This window comes from Tachysurus fulvidraco, chromosome 1 (genome assembly GCF_022655615.1).
Source record: "Tachysurus fulvidraco isolate hzauxx_2018 chromosome 1, HZAU_PFXX_2.0, whole genome shotgun sequence".
In the NCBI taxonomy this organism is placed as follows: Eukaryota; Metazoa; Chordata; class Actinopteri; order Siluriformes; family Bagridae; genus Tachysurus; species Tachysurus fulvidraco.
This window is the reverse complement of record NC_062518.1, coordinates 31,833,567-31,854,772: the sequence shown is the minus strand read 5'-3', so window position 1 is coordinate 31,854,772 and position 21,206 is coordinate 31,833,567. Positions and strand designations below refer to the sequence as shown.

General features: G+C 37.3%; 1 protein-coding gene and 2 non-coding genes across 5 annotated transcripts; 1 reads left to right on the top strand and 2 right to left on the bottom strand.

Annotated features, from left to right (window-relative positions):
• Window positions 1-6,471: 6,471 nt before the first annotated feature.
• trnat-agu lies at window positions 6,472-6,545 on the top strand. The gene has a single exon. It is a non-coding gene; the product is annotated as a tRNA-Thr (tRNA).
• Window positions 6,546-7,611: 1,066 nt separating this feature from the next.
• Window positions 7,612-18,540, bottom strand: zgc:77439 (uncharacterized protein LOC378987 homolog). 3 transcript variants are annotated; one of them, XM_027169453.2, is made up of 9 exons: window positions 18,522-18,540; window positions 13,478-13,579; window positions 11,165-11,383; window positions 10,825-10,963; window positions 10,447-10,589; window positions 9,820-9,872; window positions 9,171-9,295; window positions 8,661-8,975; window positions 7,612-8,365 (listed from the first exon to the last, which is right to left on the bottom strand). In XM_027169453.2, exons 3-9 carry the CDS (start codon window positions 11,377-11,379, stop codon window positions 8,012-8,014), a joined length of 1,344 nt encoding a protein of 447 aa, XP_027025254.1. In that variant the 5' UTR covers window positions 11,380-11,383; window positions 13,478-13,579; window positions 18,522-18,540; the 3' UTR covers window positions 7,612-8,011. The 3 variants fall into 3 exon arrangements, with proteins under 3 accessions (XP_027025254.1, XP_027025253.1, XP_027025252.1); XM_027169452.2 differs by lacking the exon at window positions 18,522-18,540 and adding an exon at window positions 13,822-13,954; XM_027169451.2 differs by lacking the exons at window positions 13,478-13,579; window positions 18,522-18,540 and adding an exon at window positions 11,959-12,083.
• Window positions 13,090-13,171, bottom strand: trnas-uga. Its single transcript has one exon. It is a non-coding gene; the product is annotated as a tRNA-Ser (tRNA).
• Window positions 18,541-21,206: the final 2,666 nt, after the last annotated feature.

The following is a 21,206-nucleotide window of genomic DNA, read 5'->3' as shown; positions in this document are numbered from 1 at the left end:
CAGTGTACATACTGTATGTATGCCTACAACACAACAAACAAGCATGCCTCATGGATTACAGACACTTCTGACTAGTTAATACTAGTTTAGACTGGTTTGAAGCACATTTAATATGTAATTCACGGCCAAAATCTATTGTGCCATCAGACTTCTCTGGTAAATTCCATTAGCAAGTCACCAAACCTTTGTAACACAAAACTTTGTGTCTCTACTTATTGCCAGGTTGCCCAGTAAAAAATGACTGCTGACTCATAATCTGTAAATCTCTAATTTGTAATCATTGTAATTGTGTGCACTACTGAAATTAGTGCCCAGATTTGCCAGTTTCCAAGGGTGATGCTTCCTCAAAAACACCCTGTTTTCACTGTGTAATGTGAATGGTATTCCTTTAGATGCTTCATGCCCAGCTGCAAAACAGACTATAAACAAAGAGGACACCATGTTCCAAAGGGTTTCCTGAGGCAAGGAAAAAATTTTTGGAGCATATGAACAACACAGAGTGGATGAGTAAGTGTGAGACAGACAAAATAGGGAGATTCTTCAGTGTGGAGAAATGTGAGCATAAAACACAACAATGTGACCCTGAGCCATTTATAGAACACTTTTAGATAACGTCTAATAAATGTAAACATAGAATGATATCAGGTATATTGGGGTGTCAGATAAATTCAGATGCTTGTACTGTAGCAGCATTGAGTTTTTGGCCTGTGAAAACTCATCTCTATGCCCTTGCAGTGGAGCTGCTTGATAGGAATAACATGTCCTAATTCATGTGGTATTATATAAGGGAGTGTGGTCAGTATCAAACAGGGAGTTGACTGCAAAAATCTTGAGGCCAGGAAAATACTTTGAAATGTATTTGTTTTAATAAATGAAATAAAGTTTTAATAGTAATAGTATTGTAATAAAGTCTTTCAAAGTTAAAAAGGCAGTAATTTTATTCCAATCTTCCTTGCAGAAGTTCTCCAAATCTATGAGATGGATCAGAGGTTTGCTGCTGCACAGATCTCTTCAAAACATTCCACAGGCCTAAGACCATTCCAAAAACTCTTCATTTTCAATTCCTTTGTTGACTTGGATTTACAGTATGCTTTTGGGCTTCATTGTGCTGGAAATGGAAATTTATATTCATTTGCAGCTGTGTAACAGAGATGTGCAGGTTATGTGACAAAATAGATTACTATCTCAAGCTAGTCATGACTCCCTTCAACTTGACTAGCCCTAGTCCCAGCTGAAGAGAAGCAAGCCCATAAACCAATGCTGCATCCACCATGGTTCACTGTGGGTGTGATGTTCTTTGGGTAATCAAGCAGTCTTGATTTTCATCCAAAGATCTTTTTAGAATCATACACAAAAAGATTTTACCTTGCTTTCATCAGACCAATTTTTTGCCTTTTTTTAATGAGGGCTTCTGTCTAACCTCTGTACCCAATAACCCAGGCATGTGAAGAATACAAAAGATTAGCATGTGTAGAGGATGACCAGTAGTTGCCAGATATTTCTGGAGCACCTTTAATGTTGCAGTAGGTTTCTTGCCAGTCTAACTTATTTAAGTTTTCACCTAGTGCATTCAGCAATTTTAGATGCAAGTCATGTTTGTTGTAACTGTGGTGCTCTATTTTTATCATTGTGAACCTGAACACATTTACCGTTGTTCATTTTCATTTGTGACGAAGTTCTGTCTCATACATTTCCATGTGTTTTACCATTCTCCCATAAAATCTCTCCTGTGAATCATTCCCACAGTCCATATAAACCATATATAATTTTTTATGATACCCCGGCTTACATAATAGCAGTTCCACAAGACAGTTACAGTACTGCACAGAAAAAGAGTGCTCATGTTAGCATAACATAATGTTTGTCTAAAAGTGTTTCTGGAACAACATTCTTTTTAATCAGACACTGGTATCTGACACCTTCAGGGTTTCCCCATTGTTTCCATTCCTGAGCTGGTAACATTCTTATAAAATGCATCATCTTCCAGCTAGAAAAGTGCTTTATTCAGCCCTGCATTCTAACCTTTCTTTGTCCTTTTTTTTTACATGTACTTCTGTGTTTTTTGTGGTCATTTTTACAAAATGTGCAGCTACACAATGTTTTATCACCCTTAACAACAGCATGTTCTGGAGGTAAGTTTTTGAATGGCTCAGCTAACTTTAGGTAATTATGCGTACTAAATAAACACGTTTTTGGGAGTAAATCATTGTCTGCGTCTACCATAATTTTATTGTAAGTTTATTATTATTATATTTTTAATTGTATGAACTGAATGAAGAGCTACACAATAATTTTTGTGTCTATAATCTGACTGTGTGGGGAAAGGTTAAGCAGCTCAGAAGTGGGAGGAGTCTGAGGCTCACACTCATGACTTTAGTGGTAGTAGTGGTTGGATAAAGGGAATGCTATTCCAGGAACAACAAAGGGAAATTGATCCAGTAACATGTCTCACTTAAGGAAACCACCCTCACCAGTATGAATTTACAAAATAATCATGAGTCAACTATTTAAATTTGAAAGTCCTGCATTTTGTCCCTTATCTTATTTTAGGGACTGAGTGGATTCTTTGGTTAGAGTATATCTGGGCTTTGGAGGCTGAATGAACAATTTAAGCATGTACTGGTTAATACACAAAATAAGAACAGAGAAGGACAAAAATAAAAAGCGGGGGTATAAAAATTGACTCACATTTGGTTTTCAGCCAAATGTGTTGGCCTAAATTATGCTTTGATTGTGTTAAAGAATAAAATGTTCAGTAACACCCGTTTTTTAAATCTAATTTCAGAAGAAAACACACAAAATTGGTGGAAATTATGTCATGAAGCAGTCATGTATTTATGACAATCTCTTACAAGCTTTCAACACAAAGCATAGAGCATTTCCTTGAATCCTTTTCATTTTCAGATGTCAAAAATGTACAGAGCAGTAAATAATCAAATATTAAATGGTAATTACATGCTGCACGTAATAAAAATGCTCCATTTAGCAACCTATGGGTTTCTTCTTTTTTCTTGGGGGAGCCCTTGGGTTCTCATGAGAAGCAAAGAACTCTTAAATATACACAAATATTATGACAAAAATGGTACAGATAATGCAAGGTAAAATAGAGATTTTGCCTTGAGACATACTGTAATCCTACCACAAAACTATATTTTTGATAAAAATTCTAATAAAAGAGTTACTGCCATCTATTGTATTAGAGTATTGTTTTAAATTGAACAATTTTTAAGAGTTCTCTGACAGATTTTTTGTGTCCTTTAATTAATTCAATAAAATATAATCAGTTTAAAGACATTTTGAGACACTCCACAGTGTCCCAACACTCCACAGCTAAAAATAACCATAGAAAACTGTGTAAATTACTTATACAGGAAACATATGATTTTAATTTCCTGTGCCATGATCCTAAGTTCCTGTGCAGCACAATTTGACAAGGTTAAGCGATCTATTCAAGTAAACGTGTTCCAGAAATTCTCCATTAGAACAGCTGGAAGTGTGGAAATATCTGTTCAACTATTCCAGACGAAAGAAAGAACAAAACAAAGAAAGAACGAAACAAAAAAACCAAAGAAACAAAGAACAGCAACATATTTCAAACATATTACAAATAAACTGAAATTGACCTACTAACTAATGTGGTTTGAAAGTGGTTTCACAGGAAGCTCCCATGTGATTAGCAACACTTGAATCTTGCACAATTATATCTCTAATGCTGTTTTTGGAAAATATTTTATAATGAGTCATTAGCCAAAGAATTGTGGCTGGTGTGTAATGAAGCCATTTTGTTCCAGTTTTGCTACTGCTCTTCTTTTTGATGATTTGCCGATGATTTATCTTGTTCCAGTCTGAGATTAAGGAGAGTTGTGAGATTAAAATGCTTTCAAAATGAAAGACATTGTTACAAAACACACACACACACACACACACACACACACACACACACACACACACACACACACACACACACACACACACACACACACACACACAAATTCTGGAATTCTGCTTTCCCTACAGGCTTCATAAATGACATTGTATATATAGTGCCTGTCAAAGGGTTTTGATCACTGTCTATTAATATTAAGTTAGATTCAATGAATACATTTAACAGCTAAGGAATTAGGAAATCTAAATAAGATATGTATTGGAAAATGAACATCAATCGTAATAGGAAGAGGGTATCTGGATCACATAGTGTTTACATAGTACACGTTATTCTGACTGATAATGTTTATGCAATGATAAATGCTCTATCTCTCCAATACAGTTCCAGATACTTGTAATTTGGATTTCTCTTAATCCAGTAAAAGCATGCTGCAAATTATTCAACTCTTAAAAGACAGAGGACAGCTTAAACTGATCATAATAACGAATATCCCTCAACCCTAGCAAAAGTCATGGAAAAACATGTGTCATTAAAAAAAGCTATAGCAGTAACTGTAGCAACTAGTCACAAACTGTAGACTCCTGGACTTCCGTGGGTTTCTTGTAATTGAGAGTTACTTACTTATATGGAAATTTTAGACACATGAGCCAGATTTATTTTAGAACATCTGAGTGGGCTTTAGATATTGAGGATGAGTAAGGGAGAGAAAGTGTCTTTGTGTGTGTGTGTGTGTGTGTGTGTGTGTGTGTGTGTGTGTGTGTGTGTGTGTGTGTGTGTGTGTGTGTGTGTGTGTATGTGTGTGTGTGTGTGTGTGTGTGTGTGTGTGTGTGTGTGTGTGTGTGTGTGTGTGTGTGTGTGTGTATGTGTGTGTGTGTGTGTGTGTGTGTGTGTGTGTGTGCGTTTTCTCATAGCAACCATGCTAAACAATTTGAAAAATGTAACCACTGAGTGTAAGATAGTGGTACAGAAATTCACAGTGCTATGAAAGGATCACCATGACCATGCTGTTATGATCATGGCTGATTTAACTGTTAACTGGTTAAGTCAGTATTAGCCCTATGTTGTTGAAAGTTTAAACATTCAAAGAGTTATCTCAATCAGTCCCCTCCCTTCATGCTTCCTATTTCTGTTGAACTTTATTAATGTACTGTCAGAATTGTGCATATCATACCTGTAAAGCGCACAGTCAGATTCACTGTTATTAAATTTTCCACCATTCTGATGTTTCTGAATCATAAGGGCCACAGAAAGTTTAAGCAGTAGTTACAACACTGGCCAAAACCTTTGAGAATGAGACAAATATTAATTAAAGTCTGCTGCCTCAGTTTTTATTAAATTTGCATATACTCCAGAATATTATGAAGAGTGATCAGATGAATTGCAATTAGTCTCTCTTTGCCATGAAAATTAGCTTAACCTCTATACCTATATATAAATCAGCCATTATCGAATCAACAAAAACTTCAAGTTGAGAGGTTTGTTGTGAAGAAGGCTTCAGGGGACCAAAAGTCCAGCAAGTGCCAGGACCATCTCCTAAAATTGATTCAGCTGCGGGATTGGGGTACCACCAGTGCAGCGCTTGCTCGGGAATGGCCGCAGGCAGGCAGGTAAACGCTACCAGCAGTCTTGTGTCATGCCAACATTAAAGCATCCTGAGACTATTCATGTGTGGGGCTGCTTCTCAGCCAAGGGAGTGGGCTCACTCAAAATTTTGCCTAAGAACACAACCATGAATAAAGAATGGTACAAAAACATCATCCGTCAGCAACTTCTCCCAGCCATCCAAGAACAGTTTGCTCACAAACAATGCCTTTTCCAGCATGATGGAGCACCTTGCTATAAGGCAAAAGTGATAACTAAGTGGCGTGGGGAACAAAACATCAAAATTTTGTGTCCATGGTCAGGAAACTCCCCAGATCTTAACCCCATTGAGAACTTGTGGTCAGAACTTAAGAGGCGGGTGGACAAATAAAAACCCACAAATCCTGACAAATTCCAAGCACTGATTATGCAAGAATGGTCTGCCACCAGACAGGATGTGGCCCTGATGTTGATTGACAGCATGTGAGGACAAACTGCAGAGGTCTTGAAGAAGAAGGAGTGACACAGCAAATATTTATTAGAATTGTCAATAAAAGTCATTGACACTTATGAAATGTTTGTAAGGACACTTCAGTATAGCACAGTATCAAGCTTTAACGCCTTTGACATTATTATTACAATCTTACTGCCACCATGTGGCTACCTGGGGAACAACAGTGTATTAAACACACCCAATAGGCTCCTCACTAGTTACTAGTTCGAATAAGTACATTTATAAACAACAAATAAAGAATACGGTTAATTATAATGTTATCTCACCACATCTATTGACTATTTTTAAATAACCAGATAGCTGTGTTGTTAATGCACAAATATTAACAAGATAAGCAGGTTGTTAATAATCTTTTATCTTTTATTTCGGGCTGAATAGTTTAGAACAATTTGTCCGGCGTTCCATTTTAATGATTCTCTATAACCTTTGGCCTAGTCGGACGCTGAAGCGTGTCACGTGTGTTCAAAGACCACTTTTAAGCTAAGTCTGTGGCGCCGTGGCTTAGTTGGTTAAAGCGCCTGTCTAGTAAACAGGAGATCCTGGGTTCGAATCCCAGCGGTGCCTTTTCAGAGGTTCATCGACTCTAACTCACGACCTTACTCCTAATACGTTCCCATATGTTGTAGCGAGACTGATATTCATTGCACGACGTTTATTAGCAGTCACATTAGTTTGCATCCTGATTAGAATTGAATCACCTACATGAAAATTAATTGACAAACTAATGTTCTGGGTATAGCTCAAGTGATTGCTTTAAGACTGTACACTGGAAGCCTGACTTGCATTAAAAATGCTGCAATGAAATATCGGTGTCTACATTATTTAATGATTTTGATGCCTTATTTTGCAAACAAAACGATCACATATCTCACAGCAATGCACATTCATGTAACTCCAACTTGTTCATGTGAAGAGCAGCCTGTGTGAAAATCTCATTTGAAGCCCCAAACACTGCACTAACAAACACGCAGACCTTTATGCCAATTTGCATGGTTAGGAATTCTTGTATTCACTGATTTAGTGGAACCAAAGATAGAAAACTATTTGACGATGGCATCTCCTGGCTTTCTGGAATACCACAGCTGTTTTGTTGGCTATGTGCAACCCAGATTTGAGTCCAGTAGAACACCTTTGTAATGTGGTAGAGCAAAAGAAGGCCATACAAAGCATAAATACAGTCCATTACATAAATAAAGCCCACAATAGAAAGGTTTGCTTACTCTAATTTAATAATCTCCAGCTGCCACTGGCTGACAGACAGCATTCTGCAAAGCTAATAATGAATAATTATGCAACAGACAAAAGAATGGTTTGTGGTTGTTCAAATCAAGGTTTTCCAGTATGTACACTTGGCCTTTACCTGTGATTAAACATGAATGCATTAATTATTTTTCCATTATTTTTCATATTTTTATTCTTTTCACTGATTTACATGGCAGGTGGGTAAAACAGATCTGAGCAAAAGTTTGAACCAGGGATTCTGCATCTTGATGTGGCAACGCTACCTGCTCATAATATACCCAATCTATCTGACTAACCCTGTCAATTTGATTTATCACCGTGGATCAGAATATGTCCTGGCATCACACTCCCAGGCATCATATGCTAAAAAAAACAAAAAACAAACATATTTTCCTCTCCTGTAAAACTGCCCTTTATTGTTTAACACAGTTACAGTTTTCATCCATTAACATTTTTCATCCATTAATATGATTTGTATAAGCACCTTGAACTGGAAAGTGTAAGTGAAATTAGAACATAAAATGAATTGAGTTTTTTTTTTAGTTTCATGTATATTACAGTTATCTAGATCCATAATAAATAAGATCATTTTAAATAATAGAGAATGTGATGTTTACTCTATTATTTAATGGTACTCTCTAATGTGTTGGTTTTGCAGGACTGAGCCCTAAGCAGTTATGATCAAGTCTTTAGGATTAATGGTCACAGTAACTCAAATACAGCAAAAAGCTACTTCATTAATTTTCAGCTAAAGGCTGAATATACACTCCTACATACTGTAGATTTAATTAGATATGTTTAAGTTGTGGTTTCTGCAACTGTTGTCCTTGCAGATTTTTCACCACCCATTCTGTCTCATTAACTACATTATAGTTGTAGGTTTTGTAGTTGAGCATATCCCGGGCACGGAAAACCTTGTTGGATTCATACAGATTGCTCCAGTAGCGAGGAAGCGGCTGGAAGCCGCCCAGGTGGGCTAAATGGTCATTATAGGCCCACTGTTCAGAGTCCAGTTTCAGGATATGTCGGGTGGCGACACCACGAGATCGGCGAGCAGCCATGTCCATCTCAATATCCTTCTCCATTTCTTCACATGAGGGAAGGGTGAACGAACCATCCAGCACAGAGATGGCAAACTTAGTCTGAAAGAGTGAAACAGAATAGGTGGAAAGCTTAGAAAAAGAACATAGACAAAAATGTGATCAAATTAAATAAAAGTCAGAATGAGTCTAGTGCAAACAAAACTGAACACAAAAGTCATCCTTAAACTTAATAAACATCTGCGCCATATCTCATACAGCAATTCATTTATACTGTAGGTAAGATGTAGAAGAGTCATATTTGGTCATTAATCAGTGGACCATGTGGCAAACATTATTGACAAACTCCAGCAGAACACTGCTCAAAGGTAAAAAAGTAAGAGTATATGTGACTCACTTGTATGTGGAAGTGTGGAAATGGGCATATGGCTCTGCAGATTCCTACAATAAAGAGTGATGGATATGCAGGAGGTATCAGAAACTTGTAGAGAGGATAGACCAAGTGCTCTTTCACCTGCACCCCGAGTTGCTCATTCAGAAAAGGGTAGACAAAGTTGTAGCCTGTGCAGAGCATAAACACCTCTGGCTCTGCTCGCTTCCCATCCTGAAACTCCACAATTCCATCCTCCAAGACTTTGCTTACTGGAGGAGCCTGCTCCACACCTTGGGGCATGGGGCAAGTCAGGGGCTTCTGACCATGACTTAGGATCACCTGATTGGTGGATAAATAGTCTGTCACACAATGTGGCTCAATCTTAGCGCTATAAAGAAGTCTTTTTTTTTTTTTTTTTTTACATTTCTAGAGAAATAAACCATTAAGGCATGTGAAACCACATAATCATGTTGACACATGCCTTGGTGCAATAACATGGAAGAGATGGACAGATGATTGAATGCATTGAGAGACCTTAGCATTGACATCAGAGAGCTCCATGGCAATGTCCAGCCCAGATAGACCAGCACCGAGCACTAATACTGACTTGTCTGCAAAAGGCTCTGCACTCCGATAATCATGGCTATGCATCAACATACCTGTAAAAGTCAACATATCATACACAAATCCTAGTCTTTAAAAACCCTAGTGTTCATAAATTGTACATGAAATACAATCAAAATATGCATCCATTAAAAGAAAGAATAAGTCAGAATTAATAGACATAGACGCTGAACAGTTGCTTTTTTGGTTTAAACAAGTCTCGGACTCTCTTTTTCCAATGTAGACTCAACCCTACAAAAAATAGAAGTTTTGAAGTTTTTAGGCTTGTGTGCTATATTGATTTAAATACATGCTACAAGGGTATGGTGTTACACTCAAACCTTCCTTAAGTCCTAATCTAGTGCCAGATTTGCACTTCTATGAATTGATCAAAGACCTGTTGATCTTATATAATATGATAAGATTCATGGACATGGCCTCAGAACAGAAAATCTTTGATCTGAAATCTGCTTGGTCAGTAATTGGCCAGGTTTCAATCCAAAATCTTGGATAGCAGCTGAAACTAATGAACCAAAATCCAACATGATGTTTACATAACATATCAGGCAGGTACACGTACCTTTGAACTTCCCCAATCCAGGTATAGCAGGGATGTATGGGTCATAGAAATGTCTAGTATTTAAAATCATTAGAAAACAAATAGGTACATTAGTCTCACTCTGATTTAAAAAAATGCTACACAAGTTCTCTTGTTGATAATCACAATATTCATAGATTTAAAGAAACAATACAGCAATACGTATTTGACTGGCCTCATTCGGCTTTCAGCTTCTGCAATGTATGAGAGCTGTCTGATTTTTATAAAACATGGAGTAACAGCATGTACAATTTTGTTTACAAGCACAATTTTGTTTGAAAAAGATTACAGCAGATAAACTTTCTGAGCCAGTGTATTTGATTAGCTAAAAACTGATCAACCTTTGGTCTAAAACTAACTGTATGTCTGACATGACCACAACCATGCCATAACCATTTTAACATTCATCTAGGGTCCATTCATAGGACTCGTATCTTTTTGTTCTTTTTTTTTTTTTTTTTAAAAAAACACTTTTTCTAGCGTTGTGGAAAAGATCTTGTATTTTAGAAATCATTGGTGAATTGTCATGTGTTTTATAATCTAAATCATTGTCTATTAATTATTGGTATATTTCTAGGCACACTGAAGGAGAACAAAGGTTATACACACCCATTACACACCATAACAACGTCAAAACGCTCTTTGATGGATTTGCTTCGGTCCACGCTATCACTGCTGGTGATATCCCATGCCAAACCTTTCCAGCCAGTCTTTACTTTTACTGGGTCCACTGCATCCACAGTTGTGCCAAACTGAAAAGGGGATTTCAGAAGTGCTAATAGACATACAGTTTACAAAGTCACTGTACAAATAATAAATACAATTTTTGTACTAATAATCCAATAGAAATGAAAGCAATTCTGCATCTTGCTAACAGGATGCACTTAATGTGGAAATCACAAATAAATGGCCAAGAAACTAAACCAACAATTTTATTTATACATTTTATGCTTGCTTGAAACTTTTGGCAAAAATAAAAAAACATACCCTGATGTGCTCCCGGATGTTAAAATGATCACAGTACTGCTCTAGGTACTTGCGCACCTCTGTATGAGGTACAAATGAAGGGAGATGCTTTGCGAAGGGGAAATCAGGAAACGACATGACCTCTTTAGGAATATTTGTTCTGCCAAATGTGGACAATAATCACTGGTTAAAAAACATGTACAAATATATAGAAAATATTAAGCCAAACTCATGAGTGTCATTGTGTGGGTATCAATTTTGCAATATGGAACAAATCAGACGTTCATGCACAATTAGCTATTTTTAAACCCCCAGCAAACCTTCCACCCCAACACACATGCACACGAAAAAGGTCGTTCACCTGAGGTCCCTGTACATGCTGCTGTGGATGGGCAGACCGTTGTCGTAGTGTCCCACGCGCTCTTCGTAAACCCACGTTCCACCAACATTCTTGGTGAGCTCGAACAGCACCGGTGGTGCAAACAGGTCCTGGCGCGCGAGGAAGTGACGCGCGGCGCACAGACCGGCCGCTCCTGCGCCCACCACGGCCACGCGCAGCTTCTCCATGACAGCCATAATACTACACACATGATCAAGGGGAAAATACACCTTTCTTATACCACAGATTTGCAATGCAACATATAAATATTGCGGACAGAGATTCCGATTTAAAAGACATTCAGAAATGTAACCATGCATTAATAAGTTGACAGTGTCATGGCATCATAGTATCACTTTACATGGATTGCCTAAGCCTTAAATTAGTCTAATACAATTAATAGTATTAATTACTTGACACATTAAAAACCTTTTTTGTCATCCGAATACTTCATATTTTGTCATATGAGTCGTTAACTAATCCTGAAGAAGTTGCAAAATCATTCAATCCAGACATGATCGATGTTTAAAATTATTATTGAACACTAGTAAAATTAATATAAAAAATATGCAACACTGTGTATATTAATAGATAAGGCTACAAACTATAAACTTGCCTGTTATTAATAACCACTAACAATTATTAACGTGATCCTACATGATTCCACACGACCAGAGTCGACAAACTTTTTTTTTAATTATAAAAATTATGTTTCATAAATTGATGGCATGGACGCACAAAACAATGATTCACACCAGATTAATCTGCCTACTTACTGTATTCTAAAACAGTTGAAGCTCTCACGACTTCAGTCCAAATTGAGCCCCAGAGTTAAGAAGGAGGAGGAGGAGAGAAACGTTCGGCTATATTTAAGCACTTTGGCCTCTAGCCAAATACCGCAATACTCAAGACTAATTAACCCTTTAAAACACAGACTGTCTGATTGATTATTATGGTCAGCTATAATGCCAAATCCAACAGTCATCTAACAGCAAAATAGTAGAAAATTGTTTTCAACACTGTTTTTAAAAAATGGTTTGGTTGAACTTGTCACTGACTTGAATAAACTTTAAAAATTTAGTCTGTTAAGGTTATTCCTTTTCACTAGACTGTACTAGTATTACACTATAGTAACATTAACTTTGATTTACTCAACAGCTGAGCCAGGACACTGTACAAATTCTGTAATTTATTTCCAACATACAGTAAAATTATTATACAATATGACTGCAGCACATGAGGGCAGTGATTGAAAAATCCTCATCAACATTACTAAGAACCTTTCTTGAATGTCATTATCTTTAAACTTGTTGCACTTAATTACAAAACAATTACCAATTAAAATATATGCTGTTTAAGTAACGCTTAAAATGACAATTGTGTCTGGGAGGATGGAGAGAGGTGTCACTTAGCCAGACAAAGTTCATTTGTTGCTTTAGGTAAAGTTTCTGGTGACTTATTTTACTGTATAATGCTGTATAATACTGTGTAAATGTTTTTACAATACTGTCCCAGCAGTGTTACTGTATCTGTACAGTAAAGCTTTTGCAAATACGATAATCTATTCTGAAAATAATAGATAACAGTATATTGTTGTATTGATCCCCTTTGTATAAATAAAATTAATAGGGTACAGCAAAGGTTATTGACACACTGTTCCCTATAGATGTGTCTGTTGCTGGAACAGGTCTACATTTTTATTCACAGTACCATGACTTATAATTATTATTATTATTATTATTATTATTATTATTTAGCCGACTGTAAATATAGGGGATATCCAGACTGAGACAATTTTCAGATTTTCATTTTCATACATTTATAGTAAAATAAATGAGTCAAAATCGTATACAGGTGTAATATACGTGCAATATACATGCGCACCTTTAACAAAACACTCGACGATCCGCTGCGAGCAGGGTTCGAACCTGCGCGGGGAGACCCCATTGGATTTCAAGTCCAACGCCTTAACCACTCGGCCATCGCAGCTACACTATAAGGTACCGCAAGTACCACAAGTACCTCAAGTACCAAAAGTACCCGGTACCCAAAGTATATTTTGTGGTGTGTTATAAAGTTATGTTACAATACTCCGTTATGTATTCACACCGACATATAATCTGAATCGGAATTAAAACTTCATAACATACATACTACCGAAAATACAAACGGCATAAGGTCAAACAACTAATGAGACAATGAACAACCACAGTGATATAGAAACACATAAAAATATATAAAAATAGAAATATATAAAAAAGCATGTTTTAGTAAAACATATTGGTCAATACGTACTGTTTTCTGCAATCCGTGATACACTGAAATCTTGGAAACTGAGTATCCAGTATAGACGCTGTCGATTGGCTTGTATCGTCACGTGTGCGCTTATTTATCAAGCTGCAAAAACAACCTCATTTCATTCTTTACATTTTCACTTAAAATTTCAAGCTCTTTTTGTGTTATTTATATCAAGTGATTTTATTCCTTAACGCTGACAACAAAAACATTCATAAAAAAAGACAGGAACTGAAAATTAAATCCAGAACATTGCCTTTCTTTCCTATGTGCACTTTTAAGACTTTGAATATGATAATAAAAATATGATATAGGGATAAATCTGGTACATGTCGTGGCCTTACGCTATGAGCAAACACTATTTCCACATTTCCCGTATCTCTTCCGCGTTGTATGCAACAGAACTGCGTTACAGAGTTGAACCTTGATGCGCACTATTTTCTTACTTGATTGGGGAAGTACAATAAAATGGCTTTCCCCAAACTCAAATTTCACACACAGCTCTGACCTTCAATTTCATACTGACCTCTGCTGGACAGATAAAATATTACAGCACGCATGTCTCACACAAGTGTCTGGTAAGAGGATTCGTATATTTCAAAACTGTATTTGTTTTATTTGACTGGTATTTTGTGTGAATCTGTAGTGGAAAATATTAAGTTTAACTTTATGAGTGTGCGTGTACTATTTTAGTAATTAAAAGAAGTCTGTGTGTATGACCAAGGTTAGGAGAAGAGAATTGTACCTGCAGAAGAGAAGAAACAAGAATTTGTCTTAAGATAAGACAAGTTCGTAAGAAAGGCTTCAACACATCGGTCTGCTGACTTTTTGCAAATGCATTCTAACAAGGAGACTTTTGTAAGCTAATCAGAAGAGATAGTTACTTTCGTGTATGTTTTCAGTAATGTAACATTATCATTTTGAAACAAGACTCCAAAATACCGTTTCACTCTTTCGGACTGTTCTTTTACTTTCGGCTTTTCCCGTTATGGGTCGCCACAGCAAATCATGTGTTTCTAGCTAACTCTATCCTCGGCCTCCTCTACTCTTACACCAATTAACTTAACATCCACTTTTAACACATCCATATACACACGTGGACAAAATTGTTGGTACCCTTTGGTCAATGAAAGAAAAACTCACAATGGTCATAGAAAAAACTTTAATCTGACAAAAGTAATAATAAATAAAAATTCTCTGAATGTTAACCAATGAAAGTCAGGCATTGCTTTTCAACCATGCTTCAACAGAATTATTTAAAAGAATAATCTCATGGAACAGGCCTAGACAAAAATTATGGTACCCCTAGAAAAGACTGAAAATAATGTGACCAAAGGGACGTTAATTCAAGGTGTGTCCACCAATTAGCATCACAGGTGTCTACAATCTTGTAATCAATCAGTGGGCCTATATTTAGGGCTCCAGGTAGTCGCTGTGTTGTCTGGTGACATGGTGCGTACCACACTTAACATGGACCAGAGGTAGCAAAGGAAACATTTGTCTCAGGAGATTAGAAAGAAAATTATAGACAAGCATGATAAAGGTAAGGGCTATAAGACCATCTCCAAGCAGCTACAGTAGATGTTCCTGTGACTACAGTTGCACATATTATTCAGAAATTTAAGATCCATGGGATTGTAACCAACCTCCCTGGATGTGGCCGCAGGAGGAAAATTGATGACAAATCAAAGAGACAGATAATCCGAATGGTAACAAAAAAGCCCAGAAAGACTTCTAAAGAGATCCAAGGTGAACTCATGCTCAAGGAACATGAGTGTCAGATCACACCATCCGTCGGTGTTTGAGCCAAAGTGGACTACATGGGAGATGACCAAGGAGGACTCCATTGTTGAAAACAAATCATAAAAAAGCTAGACTGGAATATTCCAAACTACATGTTGACAAGCCACAAAGCTTCTGGGAGAATGTAATATGGACAGATGAGACAAAAATGGAACTTTTGACAAGGCACATCAGCTCTATGTTCACAGATGGAAAAATTAAGCATACCAAGAAAAGAACACTGTCCCACCTGTGAAACTTGTAGGAGACTCTATGTTCTGGGGCTGCTTTGCTGCATCTGGCACAGGGTGTCTTGAATCTGTGCAGGGTACAATGAAATCTGTCTGACCCTTCATCAGTCAACCTGTCCATCACCATAGCAAACACGAAGGGACTTCAAGCTGATCCTTGATGTACCCGCACCTCCACCTTGTACTCCTCTTCTGACCTACAGCACATCTCATTGCTGTCATACTCCTCTCATACTGTACATATTCTGAACTACCCTGATGTTCTTATCTGCCACTATTGACATCCTCATACAGTACCATAGCATGTGTCTCGGCACCCTGTCATATGCTTTCTCTAAATCCACAAAGACCCCTTCTGACCATCCCTGTACTTCTCCATTAACATTCTCAGAACAAAAACTGCATCAATAGTAAGTCATGGGGGGGGGGAACTTTGAATGATGTTTTAAACTCATGATATCTTAAGTGTGTAACCTAGTGAACCAGAGTTAATGTGTCCAATGATAGACTTAAGCACTTCTGTACGTCACTCTGGATAAGGGCATCTGCCAAATGCTGTAAATGTAAATGCATGAAGCCATACTGCTACTCTCAAATATCCACTTCCTCCACTATTGCCCATAGCATCATTGTGTGGCTCATCAATTTTATATCTCCGTAGTTTCCCCATCACCCTTGTTCTTAGAGATTGGCACTAGAACACTTCTCCTCCATTTCTCAGGCATCATTTCAATCTCTAAAATCCTGTTGAACAATCTAGACAGAAACTCCACTGCTGTCTCTCCAAAACACTTCCACAACTCCACCAACAGCCTGTCCAATCTTGATTCACCTCAGACTTCCTCACCTTATCCTTTCTAATCTTTGCAATTTCTTGCTCTAGAATATTCACCTCTTCCTCCTGTCTTTCCATCTCATTTTTCTCATCAGTCAAAATACTCCTACCATCTTCTCTGCACACTCTCCTCACTTGTTAGAAACATTTCAACCATTTTTAATCATAGTTTTCTGTTGCACATCCTTCCCATCTCTATCCCTTTGTCTCGCTTATCTGTACAAGTCCTTCTCGCCTTCCTTTGTGTTAAACCCGTCGTACATCTCATCGGATGCTTTCTGGCTGGCCTTTGCCATGCCCCTCTTCACTCTGTGCTGCAAATATTGTCTTTTCTTTGGTCCCTTCTAAGTCCCACTTTGTTTTAGCCAGGGTATTCCTCTGAATGCTGCACTGTACCTCCTCATTCCACCACTGTTTCCTTATCCTCTTTTCTCCTTCCAGAAGACACACCTAGCACCCTCCTGTCTCTGTGATCGCTTCTGCTGAAGTTTTAGTCATCTGCAACCTCTTCCTGGCCACCCAAAACTTTCTTAGCTTCTGTCTGAAAATTCTTCCTTTTTCAACTTCCACTGACTACACTCTCTTACCACCTTCCAGTCACTTATCTCTCTCAGATTGTTTCGTCCACATAGAAAGTAGTCTACGTGTGTACTCCTACCTCCACACTTATACTGTATGTAACTCTATGTTCCTCTCTCTTCTAAAAAATAAGTGTTAACTGCAGCAATTTCCGTCCACCACCATCTGTCCTTCTAGGTCCCTTTCCTTAACACCAAACCTGCCCATCCCCTCTGTTCCCCTCAACAACATACCCAAAGTCTGCTCCAATCAATACTCTCTCTCATCTGGGAATACTCTCGATCACCTCATCTTACTCACTCCAGACTCTCTCCTTCTCTTCTAAGTCACAGCCTACTTGTGCAGCCTAACCATTGATGACATTCAGCATTACCCCTTCAGTGTCTTACTTCAAACTGATTACCCTGTCTGACACTCTTTTCACCTCTAAACATTACTCACAAACTTATCCTTCAGGATCACCCCTACCCCATTACACTTCTTATCCACACCACAATAAAACAGTTTGCATGCACCTCCAACACTATGTACTTTGCTCCCCTTCCACCTGGTCTCCTGCGCGCACACACAGGAGGTATATCTACACATTATATAATATTCATTAATAGGAATTAATACCTCCAGTGTATTCTTGTGCCTAAGCATAAATGCATTTAATATCGTAACATGGAAAAAACTGATAAACGCTCATTTTCAAGATTAGCACAGAGGTCATCTGGCACGTTGGTTTAGTATGGGTGTTGCTGTGTTCATGACGTACATTAAGGGCAAGTCGTGACGTACATTCATGGCCTAATGGTTAGAGAGTCTGACTCGTAATCCGAAGGTTGTGGGTTCGAGTCTCGGGCCAGCCCATGACTGAGGTGCCCTTGAGCAAGGCAACGAACCCCTCAACTGCTCCCCGGGTGCCGCAGCATAAATGGCTGCCCACTGCTCCGGGTGTGTGTTCATGGTGTGTGTATTCACTGCTGTGTGTGTGCACTTTGGATGGGTTAAATGCAGAGAACGAATTCTGTGTATGGGTCACCACACTTAGCCGTATGTCACGTCACAGTGATAAACATTAACCTGTAGCTTACGCCACCAGATGGCAGAATATCTGCACTTTCTTTATACTGTTTAAACTACAAAATTTTGTAAGCAGTCCATTGTTCAGCATGTGAACAGACAAAAACAATAAATAAAATAAATCAGGGTCTATAATTTCACCCGGAAGTGCCTTAACCCTTATCTCAATAATTTGAGTTACAGTAGTTGGTAAATAAAGCAAAAAATTAAATTTACCGTACAACTCCACAATTGTATGTATATATTGTATGATCAAACGCACAGCTTGAAGTCGAAGAATTACCATAAACCAAAATACATGTGCAAACAAATAACTCATTTTGTGGTGAGTTACTCAAAATACTCCGTTGTGTTTTCACACCGGCATATAATCTGAATTCGAATTAAAACTTAAAAAAAAATACATTAGTAAAAAATACAAACGGCATAAGGTCAAACAACTAATGAGACGATGAACAACCACAGCGATATAGAAACACAAGTGCATTAAAAAAGCATGTTTTAGTAAAACATATTGGTCAATACGTACTGTTTTCTGCAATCCGTGATACACTGACATCTTGGAAACCGAGTAACCAGTAGGCTACGCTGTCGATTGGCTTGTATCGTCACGTGTGAGCTTATTTATCAAGCTGCAAAAACAACCTAATTTCATTCTTTACATTTTCACTTAAATGGTAAATAAAATTTCAAGCTCTTTTTGTGTCGTTTATATCAGGTGCTTTTCTTTCTTAATGCTGACGACAAAAACATTCATAAGAAAACCTTAGTGGACATCTAAGGTAAAGACAGGAACTGAAAATTAAATCCAGAACATTGCCTTTCTTTCCTGTGTGCACTTTTAAGACTTTGAATATGATACTAAAAATATGATATAGGGACAAATCTGGTACATGTCGTGGCCTTACGCTATGAGAAAACACTATTTCCACATTTCCTGTATCTCTTCCGCGTTGTGTGATTTTCTTCCTTAAAGCTGACAATAAACTTGTTCATTATGTACAGTATATTATCCCCATCTATACAAGTATTATGCAAGTATTATACAAGTATTATACAAGTATCTATAAAAAGTTTTTTTGATGAAGGTCAAAAATATAGTAAGTTTACTATATTTTTGACCTTCATCAAAAAAACTTTTTACAGTAGTTACAGAAGTTGGTAAATAAAGCAAAAAGGAAGTCTAAATTCATTTATATACTGTAACATAATTGAGTAAACATGACCAAACACACAGCTTGAAGTTTGCTAATAGGGGGTTACATGTACACACGTGTTATGCAGGTTTGTAGACACTGACATTGCAGAAACCAACATTAAAAAAAAGGATAGTGAAATAACCAGAAACTCAGAAACAGCAGTAAATACTGTATAATGCAGAAGTGTTTGTGTAAGCAGCTCACTGAGAGCAAGAACTGAAGTGATGCATCTATCAAGCTTATTCTGCTTTATTCATCAAGATAACTATGTAAATCAAACATATTAATATTGTATGTACTATATACATAGTTATCTTGATGAATAAAGCAGAATTAGCTTGATAGATTTGTTAATGTGATTTGCACTTATGTGGCCGAGAAGTGCAAAACACATTAACAAATCCAAAAACACATGAACAAATCCGAAAATACAAGTCAGACAACACGGAAAAGGTAGGTATCGTTTGTGAATGGAAACTTACCGATCATTGGACAAGACACCGGTCATTCAAGATATACAGGTATGGAATCATATGTGTAATGTGTAAAGTTCTCCGTTTAAATATAAGAAAATAACAGAATTAATCCACAGTAAGGACAATACATTTTGTACACTTTTACACATACATTCCAACTTTTCTTGTTGTACTGCCTGTATACTTTGAGTGAAAGGTGTCTTGTCCAATGATCGGTAAGTGTTCCAATCACAAACTACCAACCTCTTCCGTTGGTTGTCTGAATTGTCGTTGTGGTTTCGGATTTGTTAGTGTTTCGTGCAACGATTCAGACAACCCGGAAAAGGTAGGTATCGTTTGTGAATGGAAACTTACTGATCATTGGACAAGACGCCTGTCATTCAAGATATACAGGTGAATGACAGGTGTCTTGTCCAATGATCGGTAAGTTTCCATTCACAAACGATACCTACCTTTTCCGGGTTGTCTGACTTGTTTTCGGATTTGTTAATGTGTTTTGCACTTCTCAGCCACTGTAATATGCAGGTATATACATTACCTGTAAACAGGGACTGGTAATCGGAAATAATTAAATTTCTAGCTAACCTTAGTCAAAAGTGACATTAGCAGTGAGGAAACATTTATGCTTATGTATTAACGAGCTGTTAGCTAGTTACAACTGTTACAGCAGTGAATATTTGTTAGTTTGCTGGTTATTTGCTAAACATAAGTTTACTTATTAATTAGTTTGGTGACTGAGCGAGCGTGATGTGAGCATGAGGTGAGAAGTTTTCACTTCTCCACATTGCCATTAATGGCACTGTATAAGTAACAAAATACACAGTGTTTCTTTCAGTGATGAATAAGCGATGATAGAAAAAGGAGACCATCTAGAGATAACTCTCAGAATCGTTTTCTATTTGCAAATACTAAAAACCTATGAAAACCTATGAAATGAATTGAATCGTTGCATACTTTTTACTAATTACTGCTTGTCCAAGTTTTTTATGTTTCTAAATGATAGCTTACTGTAATTGATCATTCCAGTAGATAGTAACTCCTGTCTGCTGTTTTATATCACCATATTTTATACCAAAACCTCCCCATAGGCCATCTCTATCTCTAAAATTTGACAAAAAAATCGAAAACAGTTTTAAAGATTGCTGAATACTATACACTTACATTGTTTATTTAACATTGTCTTCATTAAAAACTAATACATCGAGCACTCCAGTAATTAAAACGTTGAATTGAGCAGCTTACAGATTGGACAGGTAAATCCTTGCTTTGATTTACAAGCAAACACTAACACTGCACAGGAAGCGTAGCCTTCGTAACTTATAAAATGTCACAATGGTTTAACAGAGATGCTATAAAACTCATCACTCATGCTGTAGCTAATCTTTTTTAATAACAATAATATAGAAAGTCATTGAACATCATCCATAGAACAGCACAGACAAACGTAAAAAATTGTTAGCCAATCCCACCCAGACACGCAGTTTCAGATAAACCCTGCTTACAAGATTACAAGTATTTTTGAAGATTGCTTAAACTTGG

Bases quoted from the DNA above. Each gene is read 5' to 3' on its own strand.
- zgc:77439 (XM_027169453.2), bottom strand. From the start codon at position 11,379: ATGGCTGTCATGGAGAAGCTGCGCGTGGCCGTGGTGGGCGCAGGAGCG. The intron at 10,590-10,824 runs GTATGTTTTTTT...TCCCCTTTTCAG, and splicing joins ACATCCGGGAGCACATCAGG to TTTGGCACAACTGTGGATGC. The intron at 9,296-9,819 runs GTACGTGTACCT...TGACTTTTACAG, and splicing joins TGGATTGGGGAAGTTCAAAG to GTATGTTGATGCATAGCCAT.